Genomic DNA, 23778 nt, shown 5'->3' with positions numbered 1-23778 from the left:
CCCATGGTACCTGATCATACACTGCACACAGGAGACAGATTGCAATAAAACAGCCTCGGGGAGGGGGTCTTGCCGCACTCAGCCCAAAACTGGAAGAGGGCGCTGGACTCTGAACACAGCGGACATGTCACATACTTGAATGTATTAAAGCTATTTATTTTCCAATGTGCATTTGCCGAATTGTTTTGGGGTTTTTTTGTTTTCTTTTCCAAGTTTGGTTTCTAACAAGAATAAAACAATGTGCGGTACTTGAGATTTTCCTGATATCTGCCAAATATCTGAAGACTTTGTTCTATTGTGCTCAATTAATAAAACATATTTTGTGGTCTAATGTTGTGGGTGGTGGTCTTCATGTGTGTGAGAGTGTACCTGGCGGTGGTCTTCATGTGTGTGAGCGTCTACCTGGCGGTGGTCTTCACGTATGTGAGCGTCTACTTGGCGGTGGTCTTCATGTATCTGAGTGTGTACCTGGCAGTGGTCTTCATGTATCTGAGCGTGTACCTAGCGGTGGTCTTCGTGTGTGATAGTGTGTCTAGTGGAAGACCTCACAACAATCATATATAACACATTTTGTGTGACCGCTTCATGTGACATATTCTTCAATATAAGTGACCATTAGGGGGCTGTGGGGAATAGACACTGGTTTGCACACAAGTTCCGGCTTTATTCACTTGTAGCGCATACACTGCCTTTGCAGAGGCACAGAATAAACAAAACCCTTCTCTGCTGAGAAAATTAACTTAAACGTATGGAAACTTTTCCCTGACTATAAAAAACCACCAGACACCAAAGGCAAGAGTTCACAACACCCACTCCACACCAGGGGCTGCTGGAGGCATAGCACCCATTACACATCAAAAGGTGGGAGTAACAGGACACCCAGGGAGATGAGAGTCAGACACAACGCCCAGTAGACAGCAGGGTCTATGACACATACTAGGCACCAGGGGACATTGATAAACTAGACACAAGCACTGGGGGCACTACACCCACCAGATACCAAGGACTACAGGTACTGGGGGCACTACACCCACCAGATACCAAGGACTACAGGCACTGAGGGCACTACACCCACCAGATACCAAGGACTACAGGCACTAGGGGCACTACACCCACCAGATACCAAGGACTACAGGCACTGAGGGCACTACACCCACCAGATACCAAGGACTACAGGTACTGGGGGCACTACACCCACCCAATACCATGGACTCCAGGCACTGGGGGCACTACACCCACCAGATACCATGGACTACAGGCACTGGGGGCACTACACCCACCAGATACCAAAGACTGCAGGTACTGGGAGCACTACACCCACCAGATACCAAGGACTACAGGTACTGGGGGTACTACACCCACCAGATACCAAGAAATACAGGTACTGGGGGCACTACACCCACCAGATACCAAAGACTGCAGGTACTGGGGGAACTACACACATCAGATACCAAGGTGTACAGGTACTGGGGGCACTACACCCACCAGATACCAAGGACTACAGGTACTGGGGGCACTACACCCACCAGATACCAAGGTTTACAGGCACTGGGGGCACTACACCCACCAGATACCAAGGTGTACAGGTACTGGGGGTACTACACCCACCAGATACCAAGAAATACAGGTACTGGGGGCACTACACCCACCAGATACCAAAGACTGCAGGTACTGGGGGCACTACACCCACCAGATACCATGGACTACAGGCACTGGGGGCACTACACCCACCAAATACCAAGGACTACAGGCACTAGGGGCACTACACCGACCAGATACCAAGGACTACAGGCACTGGGGGCACTACACCCACCAGATACCAAGGTTTACAGGCACTGGGGGCACTACACCCACCAGATACCAAGGACTACAGGCACTGGAGGCACTACACCCACCAGATACCAAGGAATACAGGTACTGGGGCACTACACCCACCAGATACCAAGGACTACAGGTACTGGGGGCACTACACCCACCAGATACCAAAGACTGCAGGTATTGGGGGCAATACACCCACCAGATACCAAGGACTACAGGCACTGGGGGCACTACACCCACCAGATACCAAAGACTGCAGGTACTGGGAGCACTACACCCACCAGATACCAAGGACTACAAGCACTAGGGGCACTACACCCACCAGATACCAAGGTGTACAGGCACTGGGGGCACTACACCCACCAGATACCAAGGACTACAGGCACTAGGGGCACTACACCCACCAGATACCAAGGTGTACAGGCACTGGGGGCACTACACCCACCAGATACCAAGGACTACAGGCACTAGGGGCACTACACCCACCAGATACCAAGGTGTACAGGCACTGGGGGCACTACACCCACCAGATACCAAGGACTACAGGCACTAGGGGCACTACACCCACCAGATACCAAAGACTGCAGGTACTGGGAGCACTACACCCACCAGATACCAAGGACTACAGGCACTAGGGGCACTACACCCACCAGATACCAAGAACTACAGGCACTGGGGGCACTACACCCACCAGATACCAAGGTGTACAGGCACTGGGGGCACTACACCGACCAGATACCAAAGACTGCAGGTACTGGGGGCACTACACCCACCATATACCAAGGACTACAGGTACTGGGGGCACTACACCCACCAGATACAAAAGACTGCAGGTACTGGGGGCATTACACCCACCAGATACCAAGGTGTACAGGCACTAGGGGCACTACACCCAGCAGATACCAAAGACTGCAGGTACTGGGAGCACTACACCCACCAGATACCAAGGACTACAGGCACTAGGGGCACTACACCCACCAGATACCAAGGTGTACAGGCACTGGGGGCACTACACCCACCAGATACCAAGGACTACAGGCACTAGGGGCACTACACCCACCAGATACCAAAGACTGCAGGTATTGGGGGCACTACACCCACCAGATACCAAGGACTACAGGCACTGGGGGCACTACACCCACCAGATACCAAGGTTTACAGGCACTGGGGGCACTACACCCACCAGATACCAAGGACTACAGGCACTGGAGGCACTACACCCACCAGATACCAAGGAATACAGGTACTGGGGCACTACACCCACCAGATACCAAGGACTACAGGTACTGGGGGCACTACACCCACCAGATACCAAAGACTGCAGGTATTGGGGGCACTACACCCACCAGATACCAAAGACTGCAGGTACTGGGAGCACTACACCCACCAGATACCAAGGACTACAAGCACTAGGGGCACTACACCCACCAGATACCAAGGTGTACAGGCACTGGGGGCACTACACCCACCAGATACCAAGGACTACAGGCACTAGGGGCACTACACCCACCAGATACCAAGGACTACAGGTACTGGGGGCACTACACCCACCAGATACCAAGGACTACAGGTACTAGGGCACTACACCCACCAGATACCAAGGTGTACAGGCACTGGGGGCACTACACCGACCAGATACCAAAGACTGCAGGTACTGGGGGCACTACACCCACCATATACCAAGGACTACAGGTACTAGGGCACTACACCCACCAGATACCAAGGACTACAGGTACTGGGGGCACTACACCCACCAGATACCAAGGACTACAGGTACTAGGGCACTACACCCACCAGATACAAAAGACTGCAGGTACTGGGGGCATTACGCCCACCAGATACCAAGGTGTACAGGCACTAGGGGCACTACACCCACCAGATACCAAAGACTGCAGGTACTGGGAGCACTACACCCACCAGATACCAAGGACTACAGGCACTAGGGGCACTACACCCACCAGATACCAAAGACTGCAGGTACTGGGAGCACTACACCCACCAGATACCAAGGACTACAAGCACTAGGGGCACTACACCCACCAGATACCAAGGTGTACAGGCACTGGGGGCACTACACCCACCAGATACCAAGGACTACAGGCACTGGGGGCACTACACCCACCAGATACCAAGGTGTACAGGCACTGGGGGCACTACACCCACCATATACCAAGGACTACAGGTACTAGGGCACTACACCCACCAGATACCAAGGACTACAGGTACTAGGGCACTACACCCACCAGATACCAAGGACTACAGGTACTGGGGGCACTACACCCACCAGATACAAAAGACTGCAGGTACTGGGGGCATTACACCCACCAGATACCAAGGTGTACAGGCACTAGGGGCACTACACCCAGCAGATACCAAAGACTGCAGGTACTGGGAGCACTACACCCACCAGATACCAAGGACTACAGGCACTAGGGGCACTACACCCACCAGATACCAAGGTGTAAAGGCACTGGGGGCACTACACCCACCAGATACCAAGGACTACAGGCACTAGGGGCACTACACCCACCAGATACCAAAGACTGCAGGTATTGGGGGCACTACACCCACCAGATACCAAGGACTACAGGCACTGGGGGCACTACACCCACCAGATACCAAGGTTTACAGGCACTGGGGGCACTACACCCACCAGATACCAAGGACTACAGGCACTGGAGGCACTACACCCACCAGATACCAAGGAATACAGGTACTGGGGCACTACACCCACCAGATACCAAGGACTACAGGTACTGGGGGCACTACACCCACCAGATACCAAAGACTGCAGGTATTGGGGGCACTACACCCACCAGATACCAAAGACTGCAGGTACTGGGAGCACTACACCCACCAGATACCAAGGACTACAAGCACTAGGGGCACTACACCCACCAGATACCAAGGTGTACAGGCACTGGGGGCACTACACCCACCAGATACCAAGGTGTACAAGCACTGGGGGCACTACACCCACCAGATACCAAGGACTACAGACACTAGGGGCACTACACCCACCAGATACCAAGGACTACAGGTACTGGGGGCACTACACCCACCAGATACCATGGACTACAGGCACTGGGGGAACTACACCCACCAGATACCATGGACTACAGGCACTGGGGGCACTACACCCACCAGATACCAAGGACTACAGGCACTAGGGGCACTACACCCACCAGATACCAAGGACTACAGGCACTAGGGGCACTACACCCACCAGATACCAAGGACTACAGGCACTACACCCACCAGATACCAAGGTGTACAGGCACTGGGGGCACTACACCCACCAGATACCAAGGACTACAGGCACTAGGGGCACTACACCCACCAGATACCAAGGACTACAGGCACTAGGGGCACTACACCCACCAGATACCAAGGACTACAGGCACTACACCCACCAGATACCAAGGTGTACAGGCACTGGGGGCACTACACCCACCAGATACCAAGGACTACAGGCACTAGGGGCACTACACCCACCAGATACCAAGGGCTACAGGTACTGGGGGCACTACACCCACCAGATACCAAAGACTGCAGGTACTGGGGGCACTACACCCACCATATACCAAGGACTACAGGTACTAGGGCACTACACCCACCAGATACCAAGGACTACAGGTACTGGGGGCACTACACCCACCAGATACCATGGACTACAGGCACTGGGGGAACTACACCCACCAGATACCAAGAACTACAGGCACTGGGGGCACTACACCCACCAGATACCAAGGTGTACAGGCACTGGGGGCACTACACCGACCAGATACCAAAGACTGCAGGTACTGGAGGCACTACACCCACCAGATACAAAAGACTGCAGGTACTGGGGGCATTACACCCACCAGATACCAAGGTGTACAGGCACTAGGGGCACTACACCCACCAGATACCAAAGACTGCAGGTACTGGGAGCACTACACCCACCAGATACCAAGGACTACAGGCACTAGGGGCACTACACCCACCAGATACCAAGGTGTACAGGCACTGGGGGCACTACACCCACCAGATACCAAGGACTACAGGCACGAGGGGCACTACACCCACCAGATACCAAAGACTGCAGGTATTGGGGGCACTACACCCACCAGATACCAAGGACTACAGGCACTGGGGGCACTACACCCACCAGATACCAAGGTCTACAGGTACTGGGGACACTACACCGACCAGATACCAAAGACTGCAGGTACTGGGGGCACTACACCCACCAGATACCAAGAACTACAGGCACTGGGGGCACTACACCCACCAGATACCAAGGTGTACAGGCACTAGGGGCACTACACCCACCAGATACCAAGGTGTACAGGCACTGGGGGCACTACACCGACCAGATACCAAAGACTGCAGGTACTGGGGGCGCTACACCCACCATATACCAAGGACTACAGGTACTAGGGCACTACACCCACCAGATACCAAGGACTACAGGTACTGGGGGCACTACACCCACCAGATACAAAAGACTGCAGGTACTGGGGGCATTACACCCACCAGATACCAAGGTGTACACGCACTAGGGGCACTACACCCACCAGATACCAAAGACTGCAGGTACTGGGAGCACTACACCCACCAGATACCAAGGACTACAGGCACTAGGGGCACTACACCCACCAGATACCAAGGTGTACAGGCACTGGGGGCACTACACCCACCAGATACCAAGGACTACAGGCACTAGGGGCACTACACCCACCAGATACCAAGGACTACAGGTACTGGGGACACTACACCGACCAGATACCAAAGACTGCAGGTATTGGGGGCACTACACTCACCAGATACCATGGACTACAGGCACTGGGGGGCACTACACCCACCAGATACCATGGACTACAGGCACTGGGGGCACTACACCCACCAGATACCAAGGACTACAGGTACTGGGGGCAAACCCCACCAGATACCAAGGACTACAGGTACTAGGGGGCACTACACCCACCAGATACCAAGGACTACAGGCACTGGAGGCACTACACCCACCAGATACCAAGGAATACAGGTACTGGGGCACTACACCCACCAGATACCAAGGACTACAGGTACTGGGGCACTACACCCACCAGATACCAAAGACTGCAGGTATTGGGGGCACTACACCCACCAGATACCAAGGACTACAGGCACTGGGGGGAACTACACCCACCAGATACCAAGGTCTACAGGCACTGGGGGCACTACACCCACCAGATACCAAGGTTTACAGGCACTGGGGGCACTACACCCACCAGATACCAAGGACTACAGGCACTGGAGGCACTACACCCACCAGATACCAAGGACTACAGGCACTGGGGGCACTACACCCACCAGATACCAAAGACTGCAGGTACTGGGAGCACTACACCCACCAGATACCAAGGACTACAAGCACTAGGGGCACTACACCCACCAGATACCAAGGTGTACAGGCACTGGGGGCAATACACCCACCAGATACCAAGGACTATAGGCACTAGGGGCACTACACCCACCAGATACCAAGGACTACAGGCACTAGGGGCACTACACCCACCAGATACCAAGGTGTACAAGCACTGGGGGCACTACACCCACCAGATACCAAGGACTACAGACACTAGGGGCACTACACCCACCAGATACCAAGGACTACAGGTACTGGGGGCACTACACCCACCAGATACCATGGACTACAGGCACTGGGGGAACTACACCCACCAGATACCATGGACTACAGGCACTGGGGGCACTACACCCACCAGATACCAAGGTGTACAGGCACTGGGGGCACTACACCGACCAGATACCAAAGACTGCAGGTACTGGGGGCATTACACCCACCAGATACCAAGGTGTACAGGCACTAGGGGCACTACACCCACCAGATACCAAAGACTGCAGGTACTGGGGGCATTACACCCACCAGATACCAAGGTGTACAGGCACTAGGGGCACTACACCCACCAGATACCAAGGTGTACAGGCACTGGGGGCACTACACCCACCAGATACCAAGGACTACAGGCACTAGGGGCACTACACCCACCAGATACCAAAGACTGCAGGTACTGGGGGCATTACACCCACCAGATACCAAGGTGTACAGGCACTAGGGGCACTACACCCACCAGATACCAAGGTGTACAGGCACTGGGGGCACTACACCCACCAGATACCAAGGTCTACAGGCACTGGGGGCACTACACCCACCAGATACCAAGGTTTACAGGCACTGGGGGCACTACACCCACCAGATACCAAGGACTACAGGCACTGGAGGCACTACACCCACCAGATACCAAGGAATACAGGTACTGGGGCACTACACCCACCAGATACCAAGGACTACAGGTACTGGGGGCACTACACCCACCAGATACCAAAGACTGCAGGTATTGGGGGCACTACACCCACCAGATACCAAGGACTACAGGCACTGGGGGCACTACACCCACCAGATACCAAAGACTGCAGGTACTGGGAGCACTACACCCACCAGATACCAAGGACTACAAGCACTAGGGGCACTACACCCACCAGATACCAAGGTGTACAGGCACTGGGGGCACTACACCCACCAGATACCAAGGACTACAGGCACTAGGGGCACTACACCCACCAGATACCAAGGACTACAGGCACTAGGGGCACTACACCCACCAGATACCAAGGACTACAGGCACTAGGGGCACTACACCCACCAGATACCAAGGTGTACAGGCACTGGGGGCACTACACCCACCAGATACCAAGGACTACAGGCACTAGGGGCACTACACCCACCAGATACCAAGAACTACAGACACTGGGGGAACTACACCCACCAGATACCAAGGTGTACAGGCACTAGGGGCACTACACCCACCAGATACCAAGGTGTACAGGCACTGGGGGCACTACACCGACCAGATACCAAAGACTGCAGGTACTGGGGGCGCTACACGCACCATATACCAAGGACTACAGGTACTAGGGCACTACACCCACCAGATACCAAGGACTACAGGTACTGGGGGCACTACACCCACCAGATACAAAAGACTGCAGGTACTGGGGGCATTACACCCACCAGATACCAAGGTGTACACGCACTAGGGGCACTACACCCACCAGATACCAAAGACTGCAGGTACTGGGAGCACTACACCCACCAGATACCAAGGACTACAGGCACTAGGGGCACTACACCCACCAGATACCAAGGTGTACAGGCACTGGGGGCACTACACCCACCAGATACCAAGGACTACAGGCACTAGGGGCACTACACCCACCAGATACCAAGGACTACAGGTACTGGGGACACTACACCGACCAGATACCAAAGACTGCAGGTATTGGGGGCACTACACCCACCAGATACCATGGACTACAGACACTGGGGGCACTACACCGACCAGATACCAAAGACTGCAGGTACTGGGGCACTACACCCACCAGATACCAAGAACTACAGGCACTGGGGGCACTACACCCACCAGATACCAAGGTGTACAGGCACTGGGGGCACTACACAGACCAGATACCAAAGACTGCAGGTACTGGGGGCACTACACCCACCATATACCAAGGACTACAGGTACTAGGGCACTACACCCACCAGATACAAAATACTGCAGGTACTGGGGGCATTACACCCACCAGATACCAAGGTGTACAGGCACTAGGGGCACTACACCCACCAGATACCAAAGACTGCAGGTAGTGGGAGCACTACACCCACCAGATACCAAGGACTACAGGCACTAGGGGCACTACACCCACCAGATACCAAGGTGTACAGGCACTGGGGGCACTACACCCACCAGATACCAAGGACTACAGGCACTAGGGGCACTACACCCACCAGATACCAAAGACTGCAGGTAGTGGGAGCACTACACCCACCAGATACCAAGGACTACAGGCACTAGGGGCACTACACCCACCAGATACCAAGGTGTACAGGCACTGGGGGCACTACACCCACCAGATACCAAGGACTACAGGCACTAGGGGCACTACACCCACCAGATACCAAAGACTGCAGGTACTGGGGGCATTACACCCACCAGATACCAAGGTGTACAGGCACTAGGGGCACTACACCCACCAGATACCAAGGTGTACAGGCACTGGGGGCACTACACCCACCAGATACCAAGGACTACAGGCACTAGGGGCACTACACCCACCAGATACCAAAGACTGCAGGTACTGGGGGCATTACACCCACCAGATACCAAGGTGTACAGGCACTAGGGGCACTACACCCACCAGATACCAAGGTGTACAGGCACTGGGGGCACTACACCCACCAGATACCAAGGTCTACAGGCACTGGGGGCACTACACCCACCAGATACCAAGGTTTACAGGCACTGGGGGCACTACACCCACCAGATACCAAGGACTACAGGCACTGGAGGCACTACACCCACCAGATACCAAGGAATACAGGTACTGGGGCACTACACCCACCAGATACCAAGGACTACAGGTACTGGGGGCACTACACCCACCAGATACCAAAGACTGCAGGTATTGGGGGCACTACACCCACCAGATACCAAGGACTACAGGCACTGGGGGCACTACACCCACCAGATACCAAAGACTGCAGGTACTGGGAGCACTACACCCACCAGATACCAAGGACTACAAGCACTAGGGGCACTACACCCACCAGATACCAAGGTGTACAGGCACTGGGGGCACTACACCCACCAGATACCAAGGACTACAGGCACTAGGGGCACTACACCCACCAGATACCAAGGACTACAGGCACTAGGGGCACTACACCCACCAGATACCAAGGACTACAGGCACTAGGGGCACTACACCCACCAGATACCAAGGTGTACAGGCACTGGGGGCACTACACCCACCAGATACCAAGGACTACAGGCACTAGGGGCACTACACCCACCAGATACCAAGAACTACAGACACTGGGGGAACTACACCCACCAGATACCAAGGTGTACAGGCACTAGGGGCACTACACCCACCAGATACCAAGGACTACAGACACTGGGGGAACTACACCCACCAGATACCAAGGTGTACAGGCACTAGGGGCACTACACCCACCAGATACCAAGGTGTACAGGCACTGGGGGCACTACACCGACCAGATACCAAAGACTGCAGGTACTGGGGGCGCTACACGCACCATATACCAAGGACTACAGGTACTAGGGCACTACACCCACCAGATACCAAGGACTACAGGTACTGGGGGCACTACACCCACCAGATACAAAAGACTGCAGGTACTGGGGGCATTACACCCACCAGATACCAAGGTGTACACGCACTAGGGGCACTACACCCACCAGATACCAAAGACTGCAGGTACTGGGAGCACTACACCCACCAGATACCAAGGACTACAGGCACTAGGGGCACTACACCCACCAGATACCAAGGTGTACAGGCACTGGGGGCACTACACCCACCAGATACCAAGGACTACAGGCACTAGGGGCACTACACCCACCAGATACCAAGGACTACAGGTACTGGGGACACTACACCGACCAGATACCAAAGACTGCAGGTATTGGGGGCACTACACCCACCAGATACCATGGACTACAGACACTGGGGGCACTACACCGACCAGATACCAAAGACTGCAGGTACTGGGGCACTACACCCACCAGATACCAAGAACTACAGGCACTGGGGGCACTACACCCACCAGATACCAAGGTGTACAGGCACTGGGGGCACTACACAGACCAGATACCAAAGACTGCAGGTACTGGGGGCACTACACCCACCATATACCAAGGACTACAGGTACTAGGGCACTACACCCACCAGATACAAAATACTGCAGGTACTGGGGGCATTACACCCACCAGATACCAAGGTGTACAGGCACTAGGGGCACTACACCCACCAGATACCAAAGACTGCAGGTAGTGGGAGCACTACACCCACCAGATACCAAGGACTACAGGCACTAGGGGCACTACACCCACCAGATACCAAGGTGTACAGGCACTGGGGGCACTACACCCACCAGATACCAAGGACTACAGGCACTAGGGGCACTACACCCACCAGATACCAAGGACTACAGGCAGTGGGAACACTACACCCACCAGATACCAAAGACTACAGGCACTGGATACCTTATGAGTAAAGTAAAGCTTGCCACATGGCACAAATGTTCATGTGCAGTGAAGAAGTTAACCCAGCGCTCTATCTAGGGGAGGAATATTCCTCTGATAAAGGGCAGGGGGCGCTCATGTCAGGCAGTATTAATCTCTCTGCTTCAGATGGTTGAACCTCAATGTCAGCGAGAGATCATTTTCATTACAACTGCCAGAAAACCTGGTGTCAGAAATGTATTATGTGCAGTCGAGGGTCGGAGGCCATTTATAAGCGTTATTAAATCCTGCGCCGGCTTATAATTGAGCCATATATGACAGGCCATGGTGCCCATTCACAATCATCACCCTACAGACAGTGGAGACACTGTACAGCTCTAGACAAGGTTCACACTTACCTGCCTACAGTATTGACATGACCTCTACCTGCGGCGGCTGCTTCCTCCTTCGTCACAATGGAATAGCTACAAATCTGTCATCACAGGTGACAGCAACGTCGTGTAGACAGAAAAAGAGGAGTGTCCCTTTAAGAAAATGCTGTAAAAGACATGAAAAATAATAAAGATGAAGTGACAGGCCTGCCATCATTACCAGCACATGGAAAACCAAATCACTTTATCATTCAGAAAATATCTGTTGCAAAATGGAAACCATCAACAAGCAGGTTAGCTGCTCCTGATGACTCCCAACATGGTTGTTCCATCTGACCATGTGATGGAATAGCATTAGGATCTTAATGATTGGTGGGAGCTCCAACTTCTGCCATCCCACTAATCCTGAAATGAAAAGGGCCACAGTTCCTTTAGCACTGTGAACAGTCTATTGTGCACAGCAGCGCCCCCAGACACCTGGCTGTTCAGGGAACTGCAACCAGGCTCATTCGAGAGTAGGGAAGGGAATTCCATTCTACAGTATATCAGTGCTGCAGCCCCTTCAGTCTCAGGATTTTGGGGCACCACCACTATCCTAGATATGCATCACTAACCCGACGGCCGTAAAATTACGGCCAGCAGTCCTGGTTTCTAAAGACCGGCCAATTGTAAATTTACAGCCAGTCTTCAGAGACCCAGTTGGCAGAGATCAGAACCAGATGCTAGGTGTTACTAGCACTTAGCACCCACCCAGATATCGTCTGGTCGGAACTGAGCTCCAACCGAACGATTTAACCCTTTGGATCTGATTGTCAAGCATAACGATCGGATCCAAAAGGATCCGCCAATTAAATGTTACACCCGACACCCCCTGCCGCGAGTTCTGGGGGTACTGGTACCAGTAACATGCAGCCTGGGGTCTGGTCAGTGACCCCAGGCTGCCCGGAGTTCCCACGTACCTGGTCGATCCTGCCAGGACCTTCCGATATCAGGTTGTGTGTCTGCACAGCCTGACGTCCTGCTATGCTCTGTGAGACACATGCAGGCTGTGTCTCACAGAGCATAATACTATCAGCAATCAAAGTATTGCTAATTGAAGTGTCCTAAATGGACACATCAAAAAGTGAAAAAAAAAAAGTAAAAAACAAAAATAAAGTGTTTGAAAAAAAAATTAATAAAGTTATAAAGCCCCAAAATGTCCTTTTTTTCTATAGAAAATGAATTGTATAAAAAAAATCCTAAAAATCGATAAAAACAATAACAATTTGGTATCGTCGCTTCCATAACAATCTGTACAATAAAACTGAAACAATATTTAAAGTACACGGTGAACGACGACAAAAAAAAAAAAAATGAAAAAACCCGCCGGAAGTAATGATTTTTCGCCATCTCATCTTACAAAATATGCTATAAAAAGTGTTCAAAAAGTCATATGCACCCCACAACAGTGCCAATAAAAAGCATAAGTTGTCCCGCAAAAAGTAAGCCCCCAACCAACACTGTCAACTGAAAAATAAAAATGTTACGCCTCTCAGAAGATGGCAATGCAAAAAAACATTGATTTATGTCCCCAAATGTGTTTTTGTTCTGCAGAATTAGTATTACATAATAAAATAATATAAATGAGGTATCGCCTTAACTGTACCGACCCGCAGAATAAAAGTCACGTTACTTATACTGTACGCTGCATGGCAAAAAATTAAAAAGGTAAAACGCAGTGCCAGAATTAATTTTTTTTTTAAATCCAGTAAAAAAAAGAGTTAATAAAATGTATTCAATAAGTTGTAGGCACCCAAAGATGTTGTCATTACAAAATGCATCTCATCCCGCAAACAACAAGCCCTTATATGGCCGTGTCACTAGAAAAATAAAGAAAATATAGCATCTAGTAATGTGAAGACAAAAAAACAAAAAAACAAATCGCCAAACTATTAGAATACAACTGGCTGCGTCAGGAAGGGAATACATAAGCTGTGCAATTGTATATCAGGCGACACCCCAGATTTAGAGCTTACGAGGGAAAATATACCAGAAGTGACCCCCAGAGTGACTCCCCCAATTATAGGAGATACTGGGACATAGTGCGGAATTTGGTGTCTGCAATGTTCTCCGCACAGCTTATATATTCCCCTTCGCCATCCGCTGTGCAGTCACGTCCGGGATACTAATACTCACTACACCCCCTGATAAATTCTTTGAGGGGTGCAGTTTTCAAAATGGGGTCACTCCTTTGGGGAATCCACTTTTCTGGTACCTTACAGGCTCTACAAACATGACATGGAATCCAGATGCCAAACCTCTGAATCTGTACTCCAAAAGCCGCATAGTGCTCCAGCCCTTCTGCGCCCAAACTGCAGTTTATGCCCCATGTATGACACTGGTGTACCCAGGATAACTGACGTAATGTCATATGTGGGTATAAACTGATATTAGGGTACAGCTGGACACAGAAGGGAAGAAGGGTTATTCGGTTATTGGGTTTGACTTAGACGGTTTGGTTTTTGGATGCCATGACACTTTTGCAGAGACCCTAAACCTAAACCTTTTGAGGGGTTTCCATTGTATTGATACTTTAGGGACTCAGCAAATGCGACATGGGACCAGAAAACCATTCCAGCAATATCTGCCCTCCAAAATCCAAATAGCGCTCTTTCCATTCTAAGCCCCAGCATGTTCCCATACAGCAGATTATGGCCACATATGGGGTATTGCCGTGTTCAGGAGAAACTGTGTGACAAACTGTGGTGTGTCTTTAACGACTTGCAAAAATTTAAAATATGGTGCTAAATGGACAATTTATTGGAAAAAAAGACATGTTTCATTTTTACATCCCAATGTTAATAAAATCTGTGAAACACCTGTAGGGTCACAGTGCTCACTATAACTCTTGATAAATTCCTTGAGGGGTCTATTTTTCAAAATGGGTCATTTTTGGGAGGTTTCTACTATTCTGACACTTCAGGGGCTCTCCAAATGCAACATGGTGCCTGAAACAGATTCCAGCTAAATTTGCCCTCCAAAATCCCAATAGCGCTCCTTCCGTTCTGGACCTCACAGCGTGCCCATACATCACTTTACAGCCACATGTGGGGCATTTCTGTAGTTGGGAGAAAATGCTTAACAAATTATGGGGTGCATTTTCTCCTTTAACCCCTTGTGGAAATGCAAAATTTGGAGTTAAAGCAACATTTTATAGAAAAAAAAATGTTTTCCCATTTGCTTGGCCAATTCTGTTAAAAAATGTAAATTTGACCTCTATTTTGTTTTAATTGCTCTGAAAGGGTTAAGAAACTTTCTAACTGCTGTTTTGGATTCTTTCAGGAGCGCAGTTTTTTGAGAATGGGGTGATAGACTAACATTTGAGATTGTAATGTCCCTCAGCCAAGGGCTGGCACGTAGCCCTACACTTGTTGTTACTGCATGGCGGTGTAATTCAGACCCCTATCATCCTGTATCTGCTGACACATCAGTGATATCAGCGGCAGAAGTCACACCTCATTACTGGATGTAACACGTTGGCACTAAAATATTATTTTTCACACAGATTTTCGCAGTGAATGTGTTATAGGAGACGCAGCTCAACCCTGGACACAATGTCTCCGAAATTTAGAAATTTGCCAAAAGGAAAATTCCTATATATGAAGTGATCACCCTCTCCTCTAGGAGTGAGCGTAACTATAGGGGGTGCACAAATAGGAGAGGACCTACTGTATATTTTGGTGGTCATGGGTCGTCATGAAAATAGCCCCTATTCACTGACATCACACTGCCAGTCTTCATTGAAATGTGAACTTAGTCTAACGCTCAGCCTCCCAGCCCTTACACATTCACTATTAGTAGATATGTAGAGCGCCCCTTTAAGTGAAATGAGCAGTCAACGTCCCTAGATCTAGAGAGCAGCGTCACACACATATGAGTGTTACATAACCCGTCCCCACCAAAGACGTACCTGACACTGAAGAGTCCACTCTGCACCTGCAAGACTGAATGTAAACACTTGACAAGCGTCTCCGCCACTCGAGCGCTGTGGGAGTGACGGCTGCCATGCTTGACTCATTAGTGGCAGCTCTTCAGGCCGGCCTGTCACCTGCAGCGTCAGCTCCAGCGAACACAAGGGAAATCAGGGGGAAATATACATTTACTACACGACAGAAAGGGAGTCAGGACAAGAAGCCGACACTGCTCTGGAGCAGAGGGGATGAGGCCTGCAGATCTCCAGCTCTTGTAGAACTACAAGTCCAAGCATACCATGAATTCTACAGACCGCCATGCTGGGACTTGTAGGTGGAGTTATGTCCACTTCATAACCTGAAGCAACCATCTTGTGTCTACAGCTCTTCTGCAGACCTATGCATCACTATGGATACCATAATCCCCCCCTGTTTAGTCAGACTCTGGAGAGATTTGCAATGGGGTCACGTTCAGACCTTGCAGATTCGTTGTGTAGTTTGCGAGAGGATAAATAAGGTACCACAGGTCGCGCAGCGCACTCTTCCTCCTAATAGGATATGGCGGCCATCTTTCCTCTTCTATCCAGAATGTTCTCTCGCTCATTGATCCTTATGAGGCTGCAGGGATTTATAAAAGACATAATGGAAATTCTGGCCGCCCCTTCACCTCCATTATAGATACAATTGCAGGAGGATTTCAGTCAGCGCTCGCAGACACTTCCGCTCAGGATGTTTACGAGAGGTAAGAGAGCGGCGGACGCTGACACAGCACTCACATCTCTACTTCATGAGGGTCTGACAGGCAGACAGGGCGATGCGAGTCTAAGGGGGAAGACCATTATAGGAGGCATGCGGGGGTCTAACACTCCAGGACCCAGTCATGTATGATACTCAGGGGCAAACCACCTGGATGGCAGAAGTAGTCACACAAGAAGGTGTAAAAGGGGTGCAGGGGGGTCCAGGACCCACTGACAGACACATCGCCATAACTAAGCCAAAAATCAGACATCTTGTATAGCCTGTCCGCTTGGACTCACCCTCTACCATATTACAACCAATCAGAGTCCATCTTTCAATTTCTGAGTAGCATTTAGAACATGAGAGCTGAGCTCTGATTGGTTGCTGGTCATTGCCTTAAACACTCCCATAAAGGGGCACAAGTTCAGTTACATCCCATCATCTTGGAAGGAAATGTAAAAAAAAACAATCGCCACCCGTAGCAACCAATGAGCTACCAACTTTTAGTTTCCTATGTTCTCTCTGGTTACCAAGGGCGACTGCTCCACTTTGTGACCTGCACTTTACATGTCCTTATCTTTAGGGCGCAGTTTACATTGTACGTATGAGTCCTCATTATTAGGGCGCAGGTTACATTGTACATACAAGTCCTTCAGTTGTCTTTTTCCACAAGGTAAAATTCATTGTTTTATTTTGTTATTTCCGTGCCTGGGAAAGCTGAATGAGTACCAATATGACCATAACATGAGCTCCCACCCAGCTTTCCTAGGGCCCTGAATGACAAATCTGCCGTTACTTTGCCATTAGGAGATTATAGAATATTTTTTTGTCACTAACTTAAAGGGGTTGTTCAAGATCAGAAAAACATTGTTGCTTTCTAAAAACTTCCCAACTGTCTATAGTACAGCTCAACTCTACTAAAGTAAATAGGCCTGTCCAGCAGCGCCGCACCTCTAATGAGGCGAGGTGAGGCGGCCGCCTTGGGTGGTGGAGCAGAGGGGGGTGGCAGCCCAGACAATTTTTTTTTACTTTTTTTTCTCTGAACCAGCGCAAGGAGAACTGCCACTCTCCTTGCACTGGTTCAGACGTCTATGTATCGGCGTAGGCGGTGTGATTACGCCACCTATGCTGATACGCAGACGTCTACAGGGAGAATAATAGTAAGACATTTTATTTATATAGCGCCAACATATTCCGCAGCGCTGTACAATTTGTAGGGTTCAAATACAGACAGAAAGATGCATTACAAAGAAAGTAATTTTACACAATGGGACTAAGGGCCCTGCTCGCAAGAGCTTACAATCTATGAGAAGAGGATGTGGCGGTGGCAGCGCTCATGTCTGTAAGTATAACAACTTTTTTTTGTTTGTTTTATAATAGGCCGCTACCTTCTGGAGTATCTCCAGCAGGTAGCGACCTATTTACCAATCTCCCCAAATTTATTCACTGCCGTCCCCGCTTCCCCTTGTACTATAGGCCGCGGTTGCTGGAAGTGAGTAGGCCCGGGGCCAGGCCTCAATCCCACTACCGCTATTATTATACTCTGGGTTCTTTTCAGACCCCTGAGTATAATAATCGGAGCCCCAAGGGAGATGAGGGAACATAATACACAGTTTTACTCACCTCTCTAGGATCTGATGTTACTCCTAGGAGGCTTCAGGCCTATATGATAATATCCCAGACGTCACGTGGTCTGGGATATTACCATATAAGCCCAAAGCCTGTGCTAGCAGTAGCATATAGGCCCATTGTGAGTGGAGGTCGCATTGGTAAGCACATGGATATACAATTGTTTTTTGTACTATTTTTGTATATGGTGTCACTTTTATAGGTACTTTATCTCACACAGAAGCGAGTCCAGTCTGAGGTGTTTATAGGCGGTAACTTGATGCAATATATCCACTTCTTATAGTCCTACTACATCTATTTACTAGTAATGACATTTTGGTAGTTTGGACTATTTCTATTCTACCTCCCTATTAAGGAGTATGTCAGAGGGCTCCGGCTACTTTGGATTGATATTATATTATCTTACTAAGGATTATATTCTGCACATTTGAAATACACTCCAACCTTGTATTAACCCCTTGGATACCTAATCTATTTAATGTGAGACAACCTCAATTCACACCATAAGCTTTGATACTGATTGCATCTACATATATGTATTTAATGCATACAATAGTATACTTATCATCTACACACTGTTGTTGTATTTGACTATCTATACATGTGTGTGACTACTATATATTGTGCTGCAGTGCGACCTCCACTCATAAAGATGAGATTTTAATTGTTTTTATTGTCTCATTTTTTCTTTGATAATTATAATAAAATTCATCTAATTATTGAAAATACTATTTTTGTGGTTATATTCATTACTTGATACAGATACCAAATAGGTCCACTGTGCTGGTAGTAATAGCCTGTTACTGCTAGCACATGCCTGCTAGGATTAACATCGGATCCCAGAGAGGTGAGTAACAGTGTTTATTATGTTCCCTCACCTCCCCTGGGGCTCTGATTATTATACTCTGGGGTCTGAAACCCCCCTCCTGAGTATAATAATAGTTCATGGGTGAGCAACTGTGGGGCATAGCAGAGCTTGAAGGGTCCACTGTGGCCCCTGTAATCTCTATTATGCAACACACAGCGGCCCCTGCAACCTCTATTATGCCCCACAGTCTATTGTGCCACTGTGGGGCATAATATAGGCCGCAGGGGCCGCTGTGGGACATATATAGATATATGTGTGTGTGTATATATATATATATATATATATATATATATATATATATATATATATATATGGGTTGGGTGTGTGGAAAAGTGAGGAGTCAAAGATGTCTGTGTTTCAAATTTTTAAGAGTCAAGTCACAGCTGGAAGAAGTGGTCATGGCGGTCCAAAGGGAAGAGACAGGAAATGTGGGAAGACGTCTCCTGTGAGTATTACTGCACAAAATATCACATTGCATTGTATTCATTGTATTTATTGTAACGCTAGCACACCCAACAGTCCCCCCCCCCCTGTCTGAGTTGGACAATCAAAAGATGAACAACACCCCACCCCACCCCCCGGACTCAATTCTGGGGTGGGCTTCTTTTGATCGTCTGCCTCGGGCAGCAGAGAGGCTAGGCTCACCACTGCTGTCCAGCAATACTACATACTAACTTATGGACAGGTGTGGCGCCATTTCTGGAGGATCGCAGCCATATTATTCTATCCCTGGATATCTTGACATTAATTATTTTCAGGGGATCACCGTCCTGTAATCTGAATCATTAAGAATTGTCTCACCGGGGGAGCGACAGCCTCCATGAGACCCTGCAGGGCCAGGAATAGCCGTGTAATTACAACCCTGACTCCTTCACCAAAAACCCTTTATTTGCTGTAAAAAACCTTTCCATTACAAGAAATTAAAAGGTTCACTGGAAAAAAAATGACATTTATCTATTCTGTATGTGGAGTACAGGCAGGTCTCACACTGCCCCCATGTGGTGCTCTGGTGTAACTGCAATACACCGCAATTATATTTGGTCAATAATCATGCAGAGACTAAAAACCATAATAAATAATAATGATAATAATATACAGTAAAACATGGAAGACAGAAGAGTTTAGAGCGGCAAAATAAATATGGCGGCTCCGGGATCAGAACAGGATTTACCTGAACCTCACGTTCCCATGACACTCAGGAAATGCCTGATTGTTCACCAAATCACTGAGGCAGGAGCGATTCTGTGACCTCTGACAGGCCAAGTGGGCATTTGCTGGTAAACCTTTTTTTAACCCACTCATTGCCACCATTGTTTGTGCACTGGACAATACTTTTAATGCATAGAATATCCTACAAAGTTCAGAGGTGACTATAATTAACCCCTTTTTGGCAACTGATGTACGAAGCACTGTATGGCTGTGCTAATTCCAGAGTCAGGCAAGGTTGTCTTGCGGCCCTTCAGCCATGGTCTTCCGTAGCTCCCCAGCATGGACACGGGAATACCAGTAGGGTGTCTTCGGTCATTGTGATCACAAGATATACAGAAATGTCATCTTATTATTCATTACTATAGAGATCTCTAACCCAGCAGCCATTTTACCATCATTGTGTATAAGAGAGGTGACGACATGACAACATGGCTGCCCTCCTTAGATTCATCTTATTTCTGACCTGACTGCTCAGCTGAGTTCTCCAAGACTATCCAGTCACTCCATTACATCCTTATGGTTAAGTCACTGACTTCTCAGAGTCTGCAGGTAACGCCATTTTGTCCTCATCCCTGGGCTGACTCGCACTATTGTCCAGCACCAGCTCCAGCGCTTCTTCACCCACGATCCGATGAACCTTCTCTCCTTTAGCGGCCAAGATTTCTTCAATATTCCTTCAGTGCAAAACAGAAGATATTGGGTTAATATAAGGCGAGAAATAAATTTCTGCACATCACACCTGTCTGAGGCCCTGGCAGCTGAGATATGGGGGGCTGTATGGCAGGGCAAGCACATAATACAGGAACAAAATACATGGTCAGGCTCTGCTCACAGCACGCTCGGCTTTCTGTGGCGCCTTCACTATCCAATATTTATAGCATAGATTGTCCATTTGTCATATAGCTTTATAAATAGTCGTATTGTGGCCCCTGAGAATGATATGAAGGGGCCGTCAGTGCAGAAAAGGTCTCCGCTGTAGACAGACATAGAAGCAGTACAGTCATACAACATGTGCTCCACTAGGTGATGCTGTTGTCTATTGAAAACTTCTACTGTCCCTTCATGGTGCAACCACATACACGGTACCTACCACTGACACCTACTGGCAGAAAAGGGGCATTAACCCCGAAGACTTCAATGCTGACCGCTGTGTGCAATGGCAAACACCTATAGACCGGACCCCTTCTCCTAGTGAGGGAAGGTCATTCACTTTCACTTACTTCTTTCCTTCCAGATCGGAGAACCAGCCCAGATTATCGGCTATGATGTGATGGTTTTGGCAGCCAGGACACTTCACAATCACCACGCCGTTATGATACGCCATTTTCGAGATCTTTTTCATGGACCTTGTTGAGCAAACCTTAATTAGGAAAAAAAAAATAAAAGGAGAAAAATTCCATAAATACAAATATGCAGATGATCAGAAGGGGGCGCCATCATACTATGTAGAAGCTCTACAGATCACATGACCTGCGCTCATGTACTTAGTGGATCCCACCACGTGGCCCTATACGTGGTCACTGACCTTCTATGTCTAGGGTGATCTCACCATTCATCAAACTGGTTACTATGCACAGGTTACCTGACAACCACATAGAAAAGTGTTGCTAGGCAGATGATCCCTGACAGCAATTCATCAGACATAGCCCAGGCCTGTCATACAGCGGCTGTATAATACATAGATATTATTATATACATATATATATTATATACATATATATAATATATACATAGACTATTAGAGAGCAATAATAACACGGAGCACACGGCTTTCCTGGCTGCTCTCCTGGCACTGCAGGGGGCGCCCTCACTCTGGCACTGTCCATGGTACCTGTAGCAGTCCTTACCTTGCAGGTATATACTAGCTGGTAATGAGTGGGCTGCACTTTCCCCACAGCCGGATCCTCCGGCGCTGTCTGCCGGGTACACAGGCTCCTCCATACTGGTGTGGCCGGTGACAGGCGGAGGTGACCGCGCTCCCTGACCGCCCCCAGAGATGTCCGTCCCAGCCTCACCCCGGCCCGGGCAGTCAGACCCCTGCAAGCGGCCACCAACCTCCAGCTCCCGGCTGCCAGCATGTTCTCTGCTATGTTTTCAGCACATGACCGGAAACCACCGCTGTGGGCGGAAGTGAAAATCCGCCATCTTTGTTGAGGGCAATAAGCGCCTTTCACAGTATTTCATAATTTAACCCTTTCCTGGCTGCATGTCTCCGTTTATGCTGTAATTTAGCATTCTATTACATGATCCTATGTAAGTGTGCAGTATAAGGATGGATATTAATACCACATCATTGTCATCAAATGAAACGTTCACCTCTGTGTGTGAACTACAACTCCCCACATGCCCAGTCAGTCTGGCCTAGAATCAATATAGAGGTTACCTGTACATATAAAGGTGAATTCACATGCAGCAGACTTTGTTGTAGTGTTTTGGCAGTGAGCACTTGGATTTCCACAACTTGCATTGAGATCAATGGACAGTCATTGACATTTCTACAATAAAATCTGCTGTGTGTGAATGTTGCACTGTGACATACAAGGCACCGGCCTGTAAGGACGGTAAGAACTTAGCAGGATTTTTAGCCTGTGCTGTCTTGGTGCCCCACACGAGGACGGCAGTTACCAGTCTTTGCAGAGCCGCCATTTTTAAGTGTAGCTACAATGGTTGGTTGCTGGTAGCAGCACAGCGCACCTATGTGGTATCAGACCTGCAGCCTTTCCTACATATTCTCTGGCAGAGACACTTACCAGGCCTCACAGCTTAGTACATGTGGTCTCGGTGTGGTTCCATTGTGTCCCCACACGACACTGCCCCTCTCTCAGGCGTTTCTATGGCGGCTCACACTAACATATACAGTATGTACAGAACTGGACTCCCACCAGTTACAGACTCGGTCAGGTGGTCTTAGGACCTCAGTAGTGTCCACTGCTCTCTCTAGTCTTTGGGCCACCAATGTATCACAATAAGAATATATTAGAACAAGGCCATTATACAGCATACACAATATTGGGCGGTTGAAGCCACATAACAGGCCCCGCTGTAACCCTTTAGGCTTTCTCACCACGTTTTATGTGCCCAATGACCTTATGTGCCAGGGA

General features: G+C 49.4%; 1 protein-coding gene across 1 annotated transcript; it reads right to left on the bottom strand.

Annotated features, from left to right (window-relative positions):
* Nucleotides 1–20156: 20156 nt before the first annotated feature.
* On the bottom strand, nt 20157–22769 carry DNLZ (DNL-type zinc finger). Its single transcript, XM_075259649.1, has 3 exons — nt 22525–22769; nt 21898–22037; nt 20157–21351 (listed from the first exon to the last, which is right to left on the bottom strand). Exons 1-3 carry the CDS (start codon nt 22753–22755, stop codon nt 21198–21200), a joined length of 525 nt encoding a protein of 174 aa, XP_075115750.1. The 5' UTR covers nt 22756–22769; the 3' UTR covers nt 20157–21197.
* Between the last annotated feature and the right edge of the window lie 1009 nt (nt 22770–23778).

This window comes from Leptodactylus fuscus, chromosome 11 (assembly GCF_031893055.1).
Source record: "Leptodactylus fuscus isolate aLepFus1 chromosome 11, aLepFus1.hap2, whole genome shotgun sequence".
NCBI classification, from domain to species: domain Eukaryota; kingdom Metazoa; phylum Chordata; class Amphibia; order Anura; family Leptodactylidae; genus Leptodactylus; species Leptodactylus fuscus.
The sequence above is the reverse complement of the archived record's forward strand: the minus strand, read 5'-3'. Positions and strand labels throughout refer to the sequence as shown.

Coding starts and splice junctions, on each gene's coding strand:
- DNLZ (XM_075259649.1), bottom strand. CDS start 22,755: ATGCTGGCAGCCGGGAGCTGGAGGTTGGTGGCCGCTTGCAGGGGTCTG. Junction 22,038..22,524: donor AGCTAGTATATACCTGCAAG/GTAAGGACTGCT, acceptor TTCCTAATTAAG/GTTTGCTCAACAAGGTCCAT. Junction 21,352..21,897: donor TCCGATCTGGAAGGAAAGAA/GTAAGTGAAAGT, acceptor TTTGCACTGAAG/GAATATTGAAGAAATCTTGG.